General features: G+C 37.3%; 1 protein-coding gene across 1 annotated transcript in view; it reads right to left on the bottom strand.

Annotated features, from left to right (window-relative positions):
• The window catches only part of DNAH6 (dynein axonemal heavy chain 6), a 295,021-nt gene that overhangs the window by 222,615 nt on the left and 53,413 nt on the right, over positions 1-18,993 (bottom strand). The window contains exons 5-9 of the mRNA XM_077134752.1: positions 16,765-17,032; positions 4,093-4,227; positions 3,883-4,003; positions 3,026-3,155; positions 1,497-1,665 (exon numbers count right to left, since the gene is read on the bottom strand). Coding sequence (XP_076990867.1) covers positions 1,497-1,665; positions 3,026-3,155; positions 3,883-4,003; positions 4,093-4,227; positions 16,765-17,032 — 823 coding nt within the window. The remainder of the gene's footprint in view (positions 1-1,496; positions 1,666-3,025; positions 3,156-3,882; positions 4,004-4,092; positions 4,228-16,764; positions 17,033-18,993) is intronic.

Raw genomic sequence — 18,993 nt, 5'->3', positions numbered from 1 at the left:
TCCTCTTCTTCAAAACAGTTTATCAAGTAACATTCATGGTGTGCCAGGTGCAGCACTAAGTGTTCATGTAGCTCTTTCACCAACCATATGAAAAGATTGGTATGTAGAGAAGGAAGACATTTTTTCCAGAACACACTGGCTTGTCACAGGCAGAATTCAAATCTCGGTCTTTCTAATCCCCAGACCTAAGCTCTTATCCCTGCACTTGAGTGACAATTAAAGGAATAACAGTTTAAAACCAGTGATCTACCACTTCATATCCAACAGACTCACGAGGATTAAAATGAATGATAATGTCTAGTGTGTATATGTAGGTAGATGATGGAGGGTTGTAAGTTGACACAATACTTTCTGGAAAGCTATTCATCAGAATGTATCACAAGCCTTGAGAAGCGTGTGAACAATTCCACATTTAGGAATTTCTTCTAAGGAGAAAAATCAGAGTATGTGAAAATGTACAGATAAGGATGTTCTTTGCAGCATTAATTATAATGGTGAGAAAGTAACGAACAATAGGAAATGGTTTACAAGAATTATATTACATTCCTATGTGAGATATTATGCAGCCATTGGAAATGTGCACATTGATTGACTTGGGTTATTTCTCACAGTATATTGCTAAATGTGAAAAGCAGGTAATAAAACCACAAGTAAAGTATTATACTTTTATCCCCTTGGAAACAGTTATCTCTGGGTAGCAGATTTTTTTTTTTCTTAGTATATTTTCTCTGTTTCTAATTCTCAGCATTTATCATGTTTTACTTTTATAATTAGAAAAAAAATGTCACTTTAAAAATGCGATAGTATTTAGAAAAAGGAGGAACTGCTAATGGGTGCAGGGGAAGGAAGAATGAAAAGAAATGTGACTTTCGAAGAAAAGGGAAACTAAGGTATAGAGGATCAGGCCTTGAAACTGCATAGATGGGTTTCTTGGGGAAGAAGACAAGATGTGGAGGTGGGCCTACATCAGGTAGGCATGTTTTGCTATGTTCTCAGGTGTTCTGGCATAAAGCTACGAGCTAGGAGAAAGCTTATGGGGAAGCACGAATATGAGAGAGTATGATTTCTCTCTTAGCTATAGGGGGATGGAAAGATCAAATTCATGCTACTTCATTCCAAATTACTCTGGGCCTATATGATAAAGGTGAGCTACAGAAAGATGAGAGTCAACGTCTTCCCTTGTGTTTATCCAAAGCACAAGGGTTTACTCCCATGATCTGCTTCTTTCCACCTCTCAACCATTGCTTATCTCTTATGCCACCTCCTGTCCAACCAGCACGGTGGGTTCTTTCTCTGTTATCTGACGCTTGAGAATGGGCTGATTTTCACTCTGTCATGTCGTATGTGCATGGCGTACTCTGACTGGACTATGAAATCTCACCATTTCTCCTATTTTTCCAGTACACAGAAAATAGCATAATTCATCATGCACAGTGAGTACTCCTCAATAAATGCTGACCAACGAATATTTTTTATTTTGTCTTGAATATATATACCTTTTTATCAGTAACTTCAGTCTTCTCTTCACTAATCCATTTCTGAATGACATCTGCTGAAGGTGTTCGTTTTAACTTGTCAGTAAGATAATTTAAAAGAGAGTTGGCAGAGTTTACTGTTAGGATGTGCATTGTGTTCTCAATTAAATAGTCATTTAGACGGATAAAGCTTGAAAAGAAAAAATACAGCTTCAGTTTTCTATATTCATAGCACATTTTTGAAAGAGGCTGTAAACAACTATTTCAATGTAAAAAAAAAAAAAGCCATATTTTCTCTTTGGATTTCCACTTAATTGTTTTACAATGTCAGAGATTTATTGTCCAGAAGAGTTTTCTTGGACATTCTCCACTTAAAAACACAAATATATTCAATGATATCATCAACCTTAACCTTGCTAGGTATTCTTATTCTTCAGTAGGATACTTATTGAGCAATACATTTGTTATGGAAAATGCACCAAGCTCACGTCAAAAGGGCCATAAGATTTTTTTTTTTTTGAGATGCTTTGAAGAAGAGATCAACAAGCATACATCTGTTAACATGCATTCCAGTGGTAAAGGTGTGTTATTTTTGCTATTGAATAAGTGTTGGTTAGCAGCTTCAGATACAAAAAGGTGAGAGTCAGCATTGTTAACTCAAAGGTTCAAATCTTATGCTTTCTTAGTTGAAAATGCTTAGAATGCAGACTGAGTCAGCAAGACATTTAGAAGAACTTTCCATTCTGCTTAAGTGGAGCCCCTGGTGCTTTAGAACCTGTAGGCCAACCATGGTGGCCTTGGGGATTGCTTCACTGATTTCTATGACACAGACAATATCATACATATACTGGTGCACAGTTAAGCTTTATTAAATAGGATATTGTAAAAGTTGGGCTAAGTAACAATAAACAGTGCTTCATTGTTCTATAGCCAACTTTTCAGATGATATTTGGTGATTTTGTTTTCAAAGCTTATTAGATTTACCATATTGATTTACTTGATTGATGAGGTTCCAGAATAATGGGAAATCCACACTCTGGAATAGACTCAGTTAAAAGCTGGTTGGGTAGGCATAGGGCAGAGCTGGCCTCAAAGAGGGAAAGTCCTCTGGCAAGGGATTGGGAGGAAGAATTTCTGCCCTGTTTTCCCAGTTGCCAAATTGCTTTCAGGATAGGGCAGAACTTTGGTGCTTGTGCAGCTGTCTGTAATTCTTTAGCAGCCAAAAAGATAGGGCTGATTCTCCAGGTCCACATGAGGAAGTCTGCAAATATCTGCATGCCTGATTTCTCTTTTGTACAATTTGGTCCACTGCTGGGGCAAGGGGAAACAGAGCCTAGAGGTCAATGAGGACCTCTTGGATTGGTCACTCCCAGCAGCTGCTTTGCTGAGAGGGAAGGCAGAGGGGAGGCTTTTGGGGTAGCATTCAGTTTACCATATCCCCCAAATTCCTCATCACTTTAGTGAAATTCTGTGCTGAAGGGTATAATTTTTAATGCAATTTGAAAAAGGTAGATGTTCTCATTTTTCTTGAAAGAAAGAATATCATTTACCATGTCAGCCTCATGCAATGATGCCTTTTACTGGCTTGTTCTGTGTATGTCATTTTCTCAGAGTCTCCATATGTGGGCAACTCAAATGGAGTTTCACTGAAATTTACACGGTTTGGCATTTTATAATAATCTAAGAACAATAAAAGACACAACAACAAGAATTAGTGTCTAAAATTCCTTCTTTCAATATGGATTAAAAGCAAAGTAAAATTCAAAAAGCAATGAAATCCTTTGGTTCATGAAGAATTTCAAACTCCAAAAAGAGCTCAGTTATCCAAAAGAATTCCACATCAGAAGACTGCAATTCAACAAAAGACTATAGACAATGCACGAGTATCCTCTTTTACCGGATTTCATGGGTAGACCATGCCACATCTACCCCAAGAATTACTCTACCCTCTTGTTCCAACTGCATTTTAGGTCTCTTGTAGGATCCATATCAGTTGAGGTTAATCCTGCAATCCGTCCCACCCCTTAATTTTAACAAAATGATTGTCTTTACTAGAAGGTAGGACATAAACTTAAGAGAGAGACCCATGTCTACTACAAAGTGTTTATAAAATAAAAGTTCTATACCCAGTCTAGAAATGCTACATTCAGGTATGGGTAACGCAAGGAAAAAGTAGAATTTACAGGGTTATATAGATATTAAATTTATAACATAACAAGAAAAGTTTGGAGGAATTGAAAATTAGGATCATTAAACATATAAGACATGGAATAAAAAAGCACTAGTATTTCTAAAAGCCACAAACTTCTGATAAAGGGAAATTTTCCCTTTTCTTCTTTTTTTTTTACTTTTTTATTCCTAGCAAGAATCTGGTACAAGGCTGAGAAGAAATTTTCCCCTTTCATACCCGTATCAGGTTCTAATGCACAGTCATCAGGAATGAATCCTGCTGCACGCAGAGCAACTCGACAGGCCCTCCTGACCACATTTTTTGCCTCATATCGAAATTCTTCTAGGCGCTCTGTTACCTAGAAATTGGTAAATACGTATAATTATCGGCACCGTAGTAGCAATGACGAGAAAACAATTCTTGAACTGTAAAGACAAAATCTCTTACCTCTGCTAGCCTTAGAACTTGCACAGCCTTAAATTCCTGCAGGGTATAGGTGTGGCCTTTCTCAATGGAACAAAGTCCCACTGAACTCAAGTCATAACACAATTCATTTATTTTAAGAAGAGCTGGCCGCAAATACTAAATAAAAATTAAAAAAACATTGTTTAGTTAAAAACGATCTTTTCTTTTAAAAGTATAAAAACATCTGTAAAACAGGTATGGTTATCATGGATAATAAACAAAAGTTAACTTTAGCAATGACTGTAAAATGCATACATTAAACGGGGAGCACTTCTGAAAGTATTCTAAAAGTATTCTTTGAATTATTAGATTTAATTTGTCTGAATTCCTTTCTTTTTGTTTTGAAAATGTCTTCTTGCCATTTAAGGAATGAAACTGAGGGCAAGAGAGAACTGAGCAATATCTCCAATTTCAGCCAACTTGGGTCATGGCTGCCAAAAGACTCTTTGTATCACCGTAAGGACTTTACAATGTCCAGTAAGGTAACAATGGAGAGACCCATCTACTGATCTAAGAGCCATGCCACAGAACAAAGTAAAACTTACCTTTAATATTTCAGTGGGTAACAAGTTCCCCAAAAAAGAATTCAGTCACTCCTAAGAATCTAGTCTGCAAAATGGGCTCGGAGAATGAATGAAAGTGCTTGGGAAGTATGTTATACAACCTTAACTTCATCTTTCTATACTCTACCAGTATGTCAAGAGTTCTAGATTGTCTACTTCAAAGACACATTTCCTAGGAAAATATGGTTCCAAGGCCATTTTGCCCTCACTTCTGCTCATATTCTCAAGGGAGATACTGTTATATCAAAAAAGTTAACATTTATTTATTTGCATGTGTGACACTGTTTTATATGTTATATATGGCACATGATTAGGCCCCTATGTAGGAGTTTCTAAACTAGGACAAACAACAGATATTCAGACCAACAATGAAACAGTACTTCAATTATTTACACAAAGCACCAAAAAGGGGAGGAATAATTGGTACAGTGCTACGTGAAGAGAGTTTTGTGAGAAACACCTTGAAAGTCTCATGTACTCCTTAAGGCTTATCTCAGGAGCAATTCTCATGAAAATAAAGAAGCAAAAAGTTTGGGGCCCAGTCTATGGGTTGAAATAAGATACTACATAAACTAACATGAGTATAGGAATAGGGATGAGAATACAATAAAAAAGCAGCAGACAAATCAAAGGAAGTCTGAGGCACTCTGGAGAAAATCCATGAACCAAAATACAAGTTCTATTCAGTAAATGGAAAATAACCAGAATCAAAGATCCAGGTGGAAAGCAAAACTGATATTGACATCTGTCAAAAAGGGAGTTTCACAGTGAGAATCTTTCAGAAGAAAAATGTATATAAATAATGTAAGAAATTACTTTGGCCATCAGCATAAAACACAGACACGGATGGTGTTGTCCATATCTTGATAAAAAAAGTAGCTGGAAGGTTTTGTTTCTGTTTTGCTATTAGTAAATCGGATGGAATCTGGGCTTGGTAATTCATTCTTGGGCTTATAGACCAGTAGCACAAGCTGAAGGTGACAAAGATTAAGCATTATGTGTAAGATAATTAGATTGTAATAGGAGAAAGAATTTTTGCCACTTTGTTGCTGAGTTTCAACATGTAAAAGATTGAGGTAACCATACTTTTTTGTCTGCCCAGGACACTGGCCCAGACTGACCCCCAATTCTTCTAGAAACTGAATCCCTCTTTTTTTGTGAAATTCATTACTATGTGGTTTTGGTAAGGCTGTCCCACCCCCACCTCCAACTTCACTCAACACAGGAATAAGGAATGGGCACATACTCAAGATTGGCTTATCAAAGTCCACCTTGATCCTGGCCTCAGGGATTGGCTCAAGACTAGGCATGAGGTCAAACTGAGCAGTTCTCTCCAGCATCTCCAGCAGGAGGCACTCACTTTTCACTAAAAAAGCCAGCTGTAACTAGAGCTGCAGATGGTGTCCTCCATTACCACATGCCAAGAACCCAACTGAGAACAAAAACGGATACAGAGGAACACAGAAATGAAAGATGGACCAAAAGAGGAAAAGAAGAATTAATACCAATCCTGCTCAAATACTTCCAAAAAATTGAAGAGGAGGGAAATGCTACCTAACTCATTCTATGAAGCCAATATCACCCTAATACCAAAGCCAGATAAAGATACTACAAGAAAAGAAAATTACAGACCAATTTTTTCAATGAAGGTAGACATGAAAAGTTATCAACAAAATACTTGCAAACCTAATCAAACAGCACATTAAAATAATTATACACCATGATCATGTGGGTTTCATCTCAGTTATGCAATGGTGGTTTAACGCAAAAAAAATCAATCAATATAATACACCATATTTACACAATGAAGGGGGAAACCCCATGATGCAGAAAAGGCATTTGATAAAACACAACACCCTTTCTTGATAAAAACACTTCAGAAAATTGGAATGGAAGGAAATCTCCTCAACATGATAAAGGGCATATATGAAAACCCACAGTACTAGATGAAAAAAATGAAATCTTCCTCTCTAAGATTGAGAATAAGACAAGGATGCCCACTGTCACCACTGGTATTAAGCATTATGCTAGAAGTTCTAGCCAGAGCATTTAGGCAAGAAAAAGAAATAAAAGGCATCCAATTGGAAAGGAAGAAGCAAAACTTTTGCTTATTTGCATGTGATATGATCCTCTATATAGATAGTTCAAAAAAGATCTACAACAAAGCTACTAGAGCTTTCTGGTTTGCTAGCTGCAGGAATGAGATATACCAGAAACAGAATGCTTTTTAAAATGGGGAATTTCTTAATTTGCAACTTTACGGTTCTAAGGCCATGAAAATGTCCCAATCAAAGCAAGTCTACAAAATGTCCAAATGAAGGCACCAATAAGAGGTCACCTTCACTGAAGAAAGGTTGATGAAGTTAAGGATTTCTCTCTCAACTGGCAAGGCACCAGGTGAACATGGCGACATCTGCTAGCTTTCTCTCCGGCTTCTTGGTTCATGAAGCTCCCCTGAGGGTGTATTCCTTCTTCTTCTCTAAAGGTCTCTGGCTGGCTGGGCTCTGTGGTTCTTATCACTCTCTCTCTCTTTCTCCAAAATATTTCCTCTTTTAAAGGATTCCAGTAAACTAACCAAGACTCACCTGGAATAGGCAGAGTCACAACTCCATGGAAGCCATCTAATCAAAAGTTACCACCCACAGTTGGGTGAGTCACATCTCCATGGGAACAACCAAAAAGCTCCAAGCCAGCAATATTGAATGAGGATGAAAGAGCATGACTTTTCTGGGATCCACAACAGATTCAAACCAGCACAAGAGCCAATAAACAAGTACAGCAAGATCAACATGCAAAAACCAGTAGTGTTTCTATATGCTAGTAATGATCAATAGGAAGAGAAAATCAAGAAAAAATTCCATTTCCAATAGCAACTAAGAGAATCAAGTATCTAGGGATAAATTATTTCAAGGATGTACACAGAAAACTATAAAACATTGCTAAAAAATCAAAGACTTAAATAAATGGAAGGACCTTCCATGTACATGAAATGGAAGACTAAATATTGTTAAGATGTCAGTGCTACCAAAATTGATTTACAGATTCAATGCAATCACAATCAAAATTCCAACAACGTCCTTTGCAGTAAAGGAAAATCCAATTACCAAATTCATTAGATGGGTAAAAGACCCAAATGATCAAAAACATCTTGTAAAAGAATGAAATTAGAGGACATACATTTCCTGACTTTAAAGCATATTACAAAGCTACAGTGGTCAAACAGCATGCTACTGGCATAAAGATAGATATATTGACCAATGGAATCAAGCTGAAAATTCAGAAATAGACCTTCACATCTGTTTTAGTTTGCTAGCTGCTGGAATACAATATACCAGAAACAAAATGGCTTTTTAAAAGGGGAATTTAATAAGTTGCTAGTTTACAGTTCTAAGGCCGAGAAAATGTCCCAATTAAAACAAGTCTGTAGATATGTCCAATCAAAGGTATCCAGGAAAAGATACCTTGGTTCAAGAAGGCCAATGAAGTTCAGGGTTTCTCTCTCAAGTGAGAAGGCACATGGCGAACACAGTCAAGGTTTCTCTCTCCGCTGGAAGGGCATATGGCGAGCACGGCATCATATGCTAGCTTTCTCTCCTGGCTTCCTGTTTCATGAAGCTCCCCAGGAGGCATTTTCCTTCTTCATCTCCTAAGCGCTGGCTGATGGACTCTCTGCTTCATGATGCTGCAGCATTCTCTGCTCTCTCTGAACCTCTTTCATTCTTCAAAATGTTTCCTCTTTTATAGGACTCCAGAAACTTATCAAGACCCACCCAAATGGGTGAAGACATGTTGTCACCTAATCCAGCTTAACAACCACTCTTGATTAAATCACATCTCCAGAGAGATGATCTATATTACAGTTTCAAACATACAGTATTGAATAGGGATTATTCTGCCTTGATGAAATGGGATTTTGATTGCACATGGCTTTTCTAGGAGACATACATCCTTTCAAACCAGCACAACATCCACGACCAATTGATTTTTGACAAGGCTGTCGAGTCCACCCACCTGGGAAAGAAAAGTGTCTTTAATAAATGGTGCTGAGAGAATCAGATATCCATAGGCAAAAGAATGAAAAATGACTCCTTGCTCACGCCATTTACAAAAATTAACTCAAAATAGATCAGAGAGCTAAATATAAGAACCAGGACTAAAAAAACCCTAGAAGAATATGTAGGGATACTGTCTTCAAGGTCTTGTGGCAGTCAATAGTTTCTTATACTTTACACTCAAAACACAAGCAACAAAAGAAAAAAAAAGATAAATGGGAACTCCTCAAAATTAAAAAAAAAATTTGTGCTTAAAAGGCCTTTGTCAAGAAAGTAAAAAGACAACCTACAAATTAGGAGAAGATATTTGGAAACCACATATCCAATAAGGGTTTGATATCCAGAATATATAAAGAAATCCTACAACTCAACAATAAAAAGACAAATAATCCAATCTAAAAATGGGCAAAAAAACCTGAATAGATGTTTTTTCCAAAGCAGATATACAAATGGCTGAAAAGCACCTGAACAGATGCTCATCTTCACTAACTATTAGGAAATGCAAATCAAAACCACAATGAGATATCATTTCACATCTACTAGAATGGCAACTATTAAACAAAATAAAAACCTAAAAGTGTTGGAAAAGATGTGGAGAAATAGGAACACTCATTCATTGCTGGTGGCAGTGTAAAATGGTATACGCACTGCTGAAGACAGTTTGGCAGTATCCTCAGGAAGATAAATAGGGACTGGAACAGATACTTTCACACTGATGGTCATAGTAGCATTATTCACAGTTGTCAAAACATGGAAGCAACCCATATGTCCATCAACTGATGAATGGATAAACAAAACATAATATATACATAAGATGGAATATTATTCAGCCGTAAAGAGGAATGAAGTTCTGATGTATGCAACAACATGGATGAACCGTGAAGACACCATGTTGAGTGAAGTAAGCCAGGTACGAAAGGAAAAATACAGCATGATCCCACTGTTATGAGCTAATTATAATCAAATCATAGTGTTAGAATGTAGAATTTAGGTTACCAGGATATAGGTTGGGGTTAGATAATGGGGAGTTGATGCTTAACTTGCACAGAATTTCTCTTTAGGCTGATGGTAAAGGTTTGGAAATGGATGATGGTGATCGTAGCATATTACTGTGAGTGTAACCCACAGCACTGAACTATATAGGTGAAGTTGGCTAAAAGGGTAAACTTGAGTTTGAATATATTACCAGAATAAAAATTTTAAAAAGAGAGACAAACAATTAAATAGGCTGAGCCCTCAATCTTGGAGTTCAACCCAAAGAAACTTATTCCTGCAAAGGAGAAGCTAAACCTACTTATAATTATGCCTAAGAGTCACCCCAAGAGGACCTCTTTCATTGTTCAGATGTGGCCTCTCTCTCTCAGTCAAATTGGCAGGTGAACTTACTGCCCTCCCCCCATGCAGGACACGACTCCCAGGGGAGTAAATCTCCTTGGCAAAGTGGGATAGGACTCCTGATGAGCTGGGACCTGCCATTTTGGGATTGAGAAAGGCTTGGTGACCAAAAGGGGGAAGAGAGAAATGAGACAAAATTAAGTTTCAGTGGTTGATATTTCAAACAGAGTAGAGAGGTCAAATGGAGTTTGCCCTGCTGGTTTTCAAGACTGCTTGAATCCAGTGACCCCTGTGTTCCTTCCAATCTCTCCCTATGAAATGGGTATATGTATCCTATGACTGTTCCTTCTTTGTATATTGGCAGCAAATAGCTTCTTCTGAGTTTTACAGGTTCAGAGACAGAGGAGAATTTTGCCTTAGGACACACCATGCCTGTTAACGGACTTTGATGAGACTTTGTACTGTTTTTAACCATGTATTCTATTTGTTTTGTTTCTGAGATGTTTTAAAGATTTCTGATATTGTGATGGAATGAATGTGTTTTGTATATGGGAAAAACATGCCTTTTTTTAGGGTCCAGAGAGTGGACCGTGCCAGTATGAAAGGATTTATATACCCTAGAAAAGCCATGGTTTAATCCTAATCCCATTTTGTAAAGGCAGCCATTTCTTCTAACTCTTGTTCAGTACTATAGGTTGGAAACTTGACTAGGTTATCTCCACAGAGATGTGACTCACCCAATTGTGGATATTAAATTTGATTAGATGGTGTAATGGTGGCTCAGTGGCAAAATTCTCACCTGCCATGCCAGAGACCCAGGTTTGATTTCCAGAGCCCGCCCGTGGAAAAAAAAAAGTTTTTCTTTGATTAGATGGAGATGTGACTTTACCTATTCCAGGTGGGTCTTGATTAGTTTCCTGCACTCCTTTAAAACAGGAAGCATTCTGGAAAAGGCTTAAGATCTGAGAGAGGGCCAGAATGATGAGAGAACTACAGAGTCCACTAGCCAGCAGCCTTTGAGATGAAGAAGAACACCCTCAGTGGAGCTTCATGAAACAAGAAGCTGGGAGAGAGAGCTAGCGGACATCACCAAGTTCATCTTGTACATTTCCAGTTGAAAGAGAAACCCTGAACATCATCAGCCTTCTTGAACCAAGGTATCTATCCCTTGATGCCTTAGATTGTACATTTCTATAGCCTTTAATTTGGACATTTTCACAGTCTCAGAACTGTAAACTAGCAACTTCTTAAAGTCCTCTTTTTAAAAGCCATTCCATTTCTGGAATACTGTATTCCAGCAGCTAGCAAACTAAAACATGAGGCTAACCTGGAGTGGTTCTTATGCATTATACAGATATCTTTTTTAGGTTATGGTATATTGGAGTGGCTTGAGGGAAGTACCCGAAACTGCTGAACTGTGTTCCAGAAGCCTTAACGCTTGAAGATGACTATATAACTATATAGCTTTTGCCATGTGACCGTGTAATTGTGAAAGTTGCTAGTTTACAGTTCTAAGTCCATGAAAATGTCCCAATTAATGGAAATCTTTAAAAATGTCCAAATTAAGGCACTAAGAAGACGTTACCTTCACTCGAGAAAGGCCAATGAAGTTCAGAGCTTATATCTCAACTAGAAAGACACATGGGGAACATGGCATCGGCTAGCTTTCTCTCCAGGTTTCTTGTTTCATGAAGCCCATCAGGGATGTTGTTCTAGTTTGCCAGCTGCCGGAATGCAACACACCAGAGACGGATTGGCTTTTAATAAAAGGGGATTTATTTAGTTGGTTCTTCAGAGGAAAGGCAGCTAACGTTCCACTGAGGTTCTTTCTTATGTGGAAGGCACAAGATGGTCTCTGCTGGTCTTCTCTCCAGACCCCTGGGTTCCAACAACTTTCCCCGGGGTGACTTCTTTCTGCATCTCCAAAGGCCTGGGCTGAGCTGCGAGTGCTGAGATGAGGAATGCCGAGCTGCTTAGCAGTGCTACGTTGCAATCTCTCATTTAAGCACCAGCTAATTAAATCAAACATCACTCATTGCAGCAGACACGCCTCCTAGCTGACTGCAGATGTAAATGGCAACAGATGAGGTTCACATACCATTGGCTTATGTCTGCAGCAACAAGACTAGGTATGCTCACCTGGCCAAGTTGACAAATGAATCTAACTAACACAGATGTATTCCTTCTTCATCTCCAAAAGGCTCTGGCAGTGTGGGCTCTGGCTCTCGTCATTTTCATGGCTCTAAAAAGACACTCTCTCCAAAATGTTTCCTCTTTTAAAGGATTCCAGTCAAGAGCCACCTGGAATAGGTGGAGTCACATCTCCATCTAATCAAAAGTTAATACCCACAAACGGTGAGTCACATTTCAATAGGAACAATAAAAAATCTCTGAGTTAACAATATTGAATGAAGATTAAATGATATAGCTTTTCTGGGGTCTACCACAGATCCAAATCAGAACAGAAGTTTATTTCAAGAATTATTACAAATTTACAATACTCATATAAGGCGGTAACGATAGAGTGGAATGTGAAAAAAATGTACCTAATGTAAATAAAGGATCATAAATAGAATTATTTTAATACTCCTTCAGCAATTGTAACAATAGTAACCACTGTACAAAATACAATTGCTAAAAAAAGTGCTATCATCAATTGTAACAAATGTTCCACACCAATGCAAGATGATGGTGGTGGAGTGGTGCAAAGGAATGCTGTACTTTATATATTATTGTTTTGTAAATTGACAACAATTGAAAGAAAATACTTAGTGGAAATAAAGAAACAATTGTATGTCTATATCATAGCACTGCACAATCCAAAAATGAAGTAAAGAAAACAATTCCATTCATAGTAACATAAAAAATAATAAAATACTTAAGAGTAAATTTAACAAAAGAAGTGCAAAACTTATATTCTGAAAACTACAAAACACCTACTGAAAGAAAATAAAAAAGGGCTAAATAAGTGGAAAGATACTCTGTGTTCATGGATCGAAAGACTGACTACTGTTAAGATGGCAATACTCTACAAATTGAGCTACAGATTCAACACAATCCCTACTGGCTTCTTTTCAGAAATTGACAAGCAATCCTAAATTTCATACAGTAAATCAAAGTACTCAGGATAACCAAAAACAATCTTGAAAAAAAAAGGGTTTAAGATTTCAAAACTTATTACAAAGCTATAGTAGTAAAAACAGTGTGGTACTGGCATTGGGACAGACTAGAAAGTTCAGAAATGAACTCTTACATTTAAATTCAATTAATTTTTTACAAGAATGCCGAGACAATTCAATGGGGGAACATATAGTCTTTTCAACAAATGGTGCTAAGTAAACTGGATAGTCACATGCAAAAGAATGATCCCTATTGGTGCTGGTTTGAATCTGTTATGTACCCCAGAAAAGTCAATGTTCTTTTAATCCAGTCTTGTGGGGGCAGAACTATTTTTGGGTAGGGCCTATTGATTAGATTGTTTCCATGGAGATGTGACCATGCCCATTCAAGGAGGGTCTTCATTTGCTTGCTGGGGTCCCTTAGGGGAGAGATATTTTGCAAAGAGCTCAGAGCCAGGAGAAGCTAAGAAAGAAAATGCCCCAGGAGAAGCCAGAAGGACTCACAGGAGCTGAAAGAACCATTTGAAACCAACCCAGGAGAAAAGCAAACTTTGCCATGTACCTTCCCAGGTGACAGAGGAACCCCAGATGCCATCGGCTTTTCTTCAGTGGAGGTATCCTCTTGTTGATGCCTTAGTTTGGACATTTCTATGGCCTTAGAACAATACATTTAGGTAACCTAATAAATCCCTTTTGTAAAAGTCAATCCATTTCTGGTACATTGCATTCTGACAGCTTTAGCAAACTGAAATATTACTTCACAACATATATAAAAAGTAATTCAGGAGGCGGGGCAATATGGCAGCTTAGTGAGGTGTGGAATTTAGTTCGTCTTCCAGAACAGCTAGTAAATAGCCACAAACAGTACAGAACAACTGCTGGGGCGACGTCAGTGACTGGATACACAGTGTACACCAGTCTGGACCAAGTGGACTGGCTAAGACCCCACACAGAACTGTAAGTCCCCCAAGCTGTGGAGGCTGGTGCCCCACCCCCACAAGCACAGCAGGCTGGTTCCCCAAGAGGAAAGGAAACAGATTTTACTAGCAGCAAGGGCTTAGCTCAACCAAGCTCCACTTGCAGAATTAATTAACAAATTTTAACTACTGAAAATAGGCCCCCAGCTCAGATAAAGAGTGTGGTATAAGAGCTAAAGGTAATAGGAGTTTTTGCCCCAACAGAGAGGGGGCAAGGTTGATGGGGAACAACAACAACAACAAAACAGAGGGTTTTTGGATTGGACAGCACAAAACACTTGAAAAGGGCTGGGCCCTAAAAGAAAGGGGCACATAGAGCCTGGAGATATATAGAGCAACACACCAACTTAAGTTCTTGATTGATAAACCCAAGGAGCAGGGGTCCTGTTTTTATATATTTATTTTGCTTTTTCTCTACCTCTTAACAGCTCACCACATAAAACTGGAAGCCCTCAGCCTTCAGCAGTGCTCTAGGCAAGGGCATAATTGTTTGAGAGACAACTGTCAGGTGAAAGGAGTTAATTCCCTAAAGGGTGTATCTTCCCCAAGAGAAAGGTGGGGCTGAGCTCAAGTGGAATTCCTTTTTCAAGGAATTCAGGCCCCAGGGACTAGCAAATTGAAGCAATAAATGACAGCCTACAACCTTACCTCAGTCTCAACCAAACCCCAGCAGGGAAAGTCTGCTGAAATTAAAGGCACCACAGCACTTTAGTCTGATGGGAAGTTACAGGCAGACAAGTGCCACATACTGGGCAGGATAGGAAAAGCACAGAGTCTAGAGGCTTCTTAGGAAAGTCTCACAACCTGCTGGGTCTCACCCTCAGGGAAAAAATGATGCAGGCAACTTTTCTCTCCTGAGACGTGGGCCAGCTGGTCTGGGAAAATCTGACTGAGGAGATAATGTCTGAGGAGACCAACCTCAAAAAAAAAAAAAAAAAAAAAAAGAATAGCCAAAAGTGGTAAGAACCAAATACTTTAAATGGATGAATGAAAAATAATATACTATATAACCATAAAATAAAAAGGAACGAAGTACTTGAAAACATCATGGTAAGTGAAAGAATTCAGTCACAAATGACCACCTATTGTATGATTTATTTATATGAAATATCTATATAAAATCTGTAGAGACAAAAGTAGGTTACCAGTTGTCTAGGGCTGAAGAGTATGGGAGGAAAGGGGAGTGACGGCTACTGGGTAATAGGGTTTTTTTTGAGAGATATAAATCTTGAAAAACTGACTGTATCATATATATTTTAAAAACATTGAGTTGTATACTTGAAATAGGTAGACTTTATATTATGTGAATGACATCTTAATAAAGTCGTTATTTTTAAAATCAGGTACAGGAGCCATGAGTGTGGCCATAAAAATTCATAAAAAGAAAACGTTCCAAGGACACCACATTTCTCTCTTCAACCCAGTCCAGGGAAGTTAGCTGCCCTAGTTTAATTGCAAAAATAAGGCTACTGATAAGAAAGGTCTTGTGCATGGATAATTTTAGCATCTGATTAAATATTAACCCCCCCACAACAGGTCATTACTCAGGTCAATTCTTTACTTTGGGGTCATGATAGATGGCCAGAAACAGGCCCTCAACAAGTTCTGAATTAAACTGTAAACCACTGAACAAACTTGTAGACCATCAAACATGTCTGAATATGAAAAAGTTCTAGCAATATTTTTAGTAGGGTCTAGATATATAAAGTAACATCCACTGGATGGTTTGGCCTTTCAATAGATAAACAAACAAACAAAAACCTATCTATTTTTTAAGAGGAATCTCAGAAGCTAGTTTCCTCTGAGGGAGAAAAACAAATCAAATCAATTAACCTTAGCCACTGATCTGGCATCCCAAATACGACCTTATTTCTTCAGTGTTTTTTATTGCATGACTGACATGTTAATGATGGCCTTTCAGATTACAAAAGCAAAGGGAAGAATACGATCAGTGCAAAGCAAACCTGAGTCTTCTGACCTGACAAGGGAGTGATTCAGTATCACAGAAATAGACAGTAATGAAGATTCCAGTTCATTTTCAGGGGGTAAGTAGAAAACTTCTAATGCAAGTTGAAATTCAACTTGGAATTTAAAATATGGCTATGCATTCTTTCACAGTTCTTTCTCCATGACCACCCATCTTCCAAAATAAATATTAAAATTCTCCCTACTGTCTGAATCTGCAGAAGGAACAAATGATATATTGGGAAATATGGGCCCATGAAGACAAGCCCCCAAATAATTTGAACCATCAAATCCAGAGCATCTCACAGATGAGGAAAGGTAAAGCGGGTCACCAGCCTATTCTGCTCCAAAGGACAGACAGTTCTCCTGAGGAACAACAAAGAAGATCATGGGTCCAAAACTCTGAGGATGCTTCTAACCAAAGGTGCCTCTTCTTACACCTTTGACTCTTGCACCCCCAGTTAAATGACAGGTAGAAACACCACTAGCCCACCAGGTGCCTAAATGAGAAGACAGGATGAAAATCATGAATTCCCTTTCAAAAGATGAAATATTTCAGGACGGTCTATATCAACATCTGCAACAGATACACACTTTCTTTCCTTTAAGTAATTCTTTTAAAATAGGATTAATAAATACGTACTGCGTTAACGATGAACAAATTTTTTTGTAGAGATTTTCGACAGCCAGTGATTTTCTTGGAGCGGACATTCTTCTTCCATACGTTAAAAGCCTTCCATTTCCGGAAAAGCGAAAATATGGGAATCTGAATGAGTTCTCTGTGATACAGATATTCTTTTTCCCATCGATCAAGTTCAATAAATTCAGTCTCTTCATTAAAAATGTGTGTGACTGCCTTTTGGCTAATGGTGTAGTAGTCATTTTTATTGATGTTCTCATAACTCACAATTCTATGAATAAATAAAAATTGGGACAAATGAATGAAGTATTCAATACAAAATAAAGCAATTCATTACTTTTTGTTTTAATGAGATGAAACATTTCTGGAAAACAAATATTTTTTAAAATTCTAAAAATTTTAACAAACTACTTTCAGGTTGAATAATAAATTGCTCAAAAGAAAGGGAGGGCTGCTTTTAAACAGAGTTTATTATACCTCTTAAAGATTTTGCAACTTTGGCAATACGTTTGTAATTTCTGTTGCCTGAATTTTACAATACAACAAATTGATTACAGAGTTTTAAAACATAATAACCTATATGAAAGCAACCTGATAATACATTTTTATTTATTAAGAATTCTTTAGAAACAATTAAATATTACTAGCATAAAAGAGTTTTACACTATGCACTATTGTCTGAATTACAGAACTGAAAGAATTGCAAGAGATAAACTGGTAAAATGTGAACTAGATAAAACTTAGAATTAAGACCCTGATTAAACTAAACTATATGTTCAATTTGCTTAGCTTAAGATATCCTGCTTTCAACAGTCAGCAGGGACATTCTTGACCATATGAGTGACAGGAAATAGATGAAGTAAAGAAGGAAAACAAAAATGGAATAAAAACAGGAGTAAGGATAGGAGAAGGAAATGAAATAAAGAAGAGAAAAGAGCTGATTCTCTAAAACATCCTATTAAAATAAGAACTTGTTACAGTCACAGAGATATTTTCTGTAATTTCAGCTATAATATTGAAATATTGGGCACAATGTAAATATCCAGCTATAGAACAAGTGTGAAATATATTATGATATAGCAACTTGGTAATATATATTTAAGAATTTAAAATAAAATGTATTGGCGCTTAGAATAATATATTAAAGTTCAAAACAACCCCCAAGCTGTTTCTATGTTAACATTATGCAAAAAGTACATGTACTAGACAAAGCCTAGATAAGGAGCATTGAGAATGCACTCCAGTGCAGATCAGCTGTGTTCCCATTTTACGTTCTCCTTCAGGCCTTAGCTCTGTATTCTAAAGTGGGGTCCACGGCTCTTTAGAATAACCTTCAGGTCGTCTGTGAAATCCCTGAAATTATTGTGTGGAAAAATTTATATACATATACGTGATCAGTTTTTTTTAATAGAAAATTATTTTTTAATTCAGTACACACACACACACACAGATATATTTATATTAAGCTAATGGCATTATCAATAACAAGTAAGGCATAAGCATTTTAAATGTTTATATGTATCTGTCAAATATAATACCTTTTTAAATTACTATAGCAATCCTAAAAGTAGACAGTCTTATTCCCATTTTATAAATTAACCAAGATTAAATTATTTAAGAGTGTTATTAAATCACACAATTAGTAATTTGGTAAACTGGTTCATCATAACCCAATGTTCATATTCTTTCTTCCTCATCTACTGCCTGCAAGCAAGCTTTGCCTTGCTACACGGTGACTGGATAACATAACCCAGGAACTGTTCTCTGGAGAAAAAAATGTGCTTAAAGCTTTAAGACTGTATCTTGAATTTATTATGATATCATCTTCCAATATGAAGGTTATCCCTCATACAGTATCAGGAGTTTTAAACTTAATTCTTTACAGTATCAGGAGTTTTAAACTTAATTCTTAATTTTTCTTAGCTGCTTAGCTAATATCATCAATAATAAAGACTTGGCAAGCTGGTGGATGACCTTATATTAAAAAACAGCTTCTCTCAGGTGGCTTAGCAATCTGCTGCTAATAACTACACATGCAAAATAATTCCTGTCCTACTCTGTGGCAAGCGTATTTCCTACATCATAGTACTCAATGAAAGGACAACAGGAGCTTAGCTTACAAGTATATTGAAATATATATATATATAATTCTCTCTCCCCCAAACTCTGATGTGCTAGTCTGGGTTCAGCAGAATTATGTGCATTTAAAAAAAAGTAATCTATGTGATTCTT

Source organism: Tamandua tetradactyla, chromosome 17 (assembly GCF_023851605.1).
Source record: "Tamandua tetradactyla isolate mTamTet1 chromosome 17, mTamTet1.pri, whole genome shotgun sequence".
Classification (NCBI taxonomy): Eukaryota; Metazoa; Chordata; class Mammalia; order Pilosa; family Myrmecophagidae; genus Tamandua; species Tamandua tetradactyla.
Note: the sequence above shows the minus strand (reverse complement) of the source record. Positions and strands in the feature narration are given on the sequence as shown.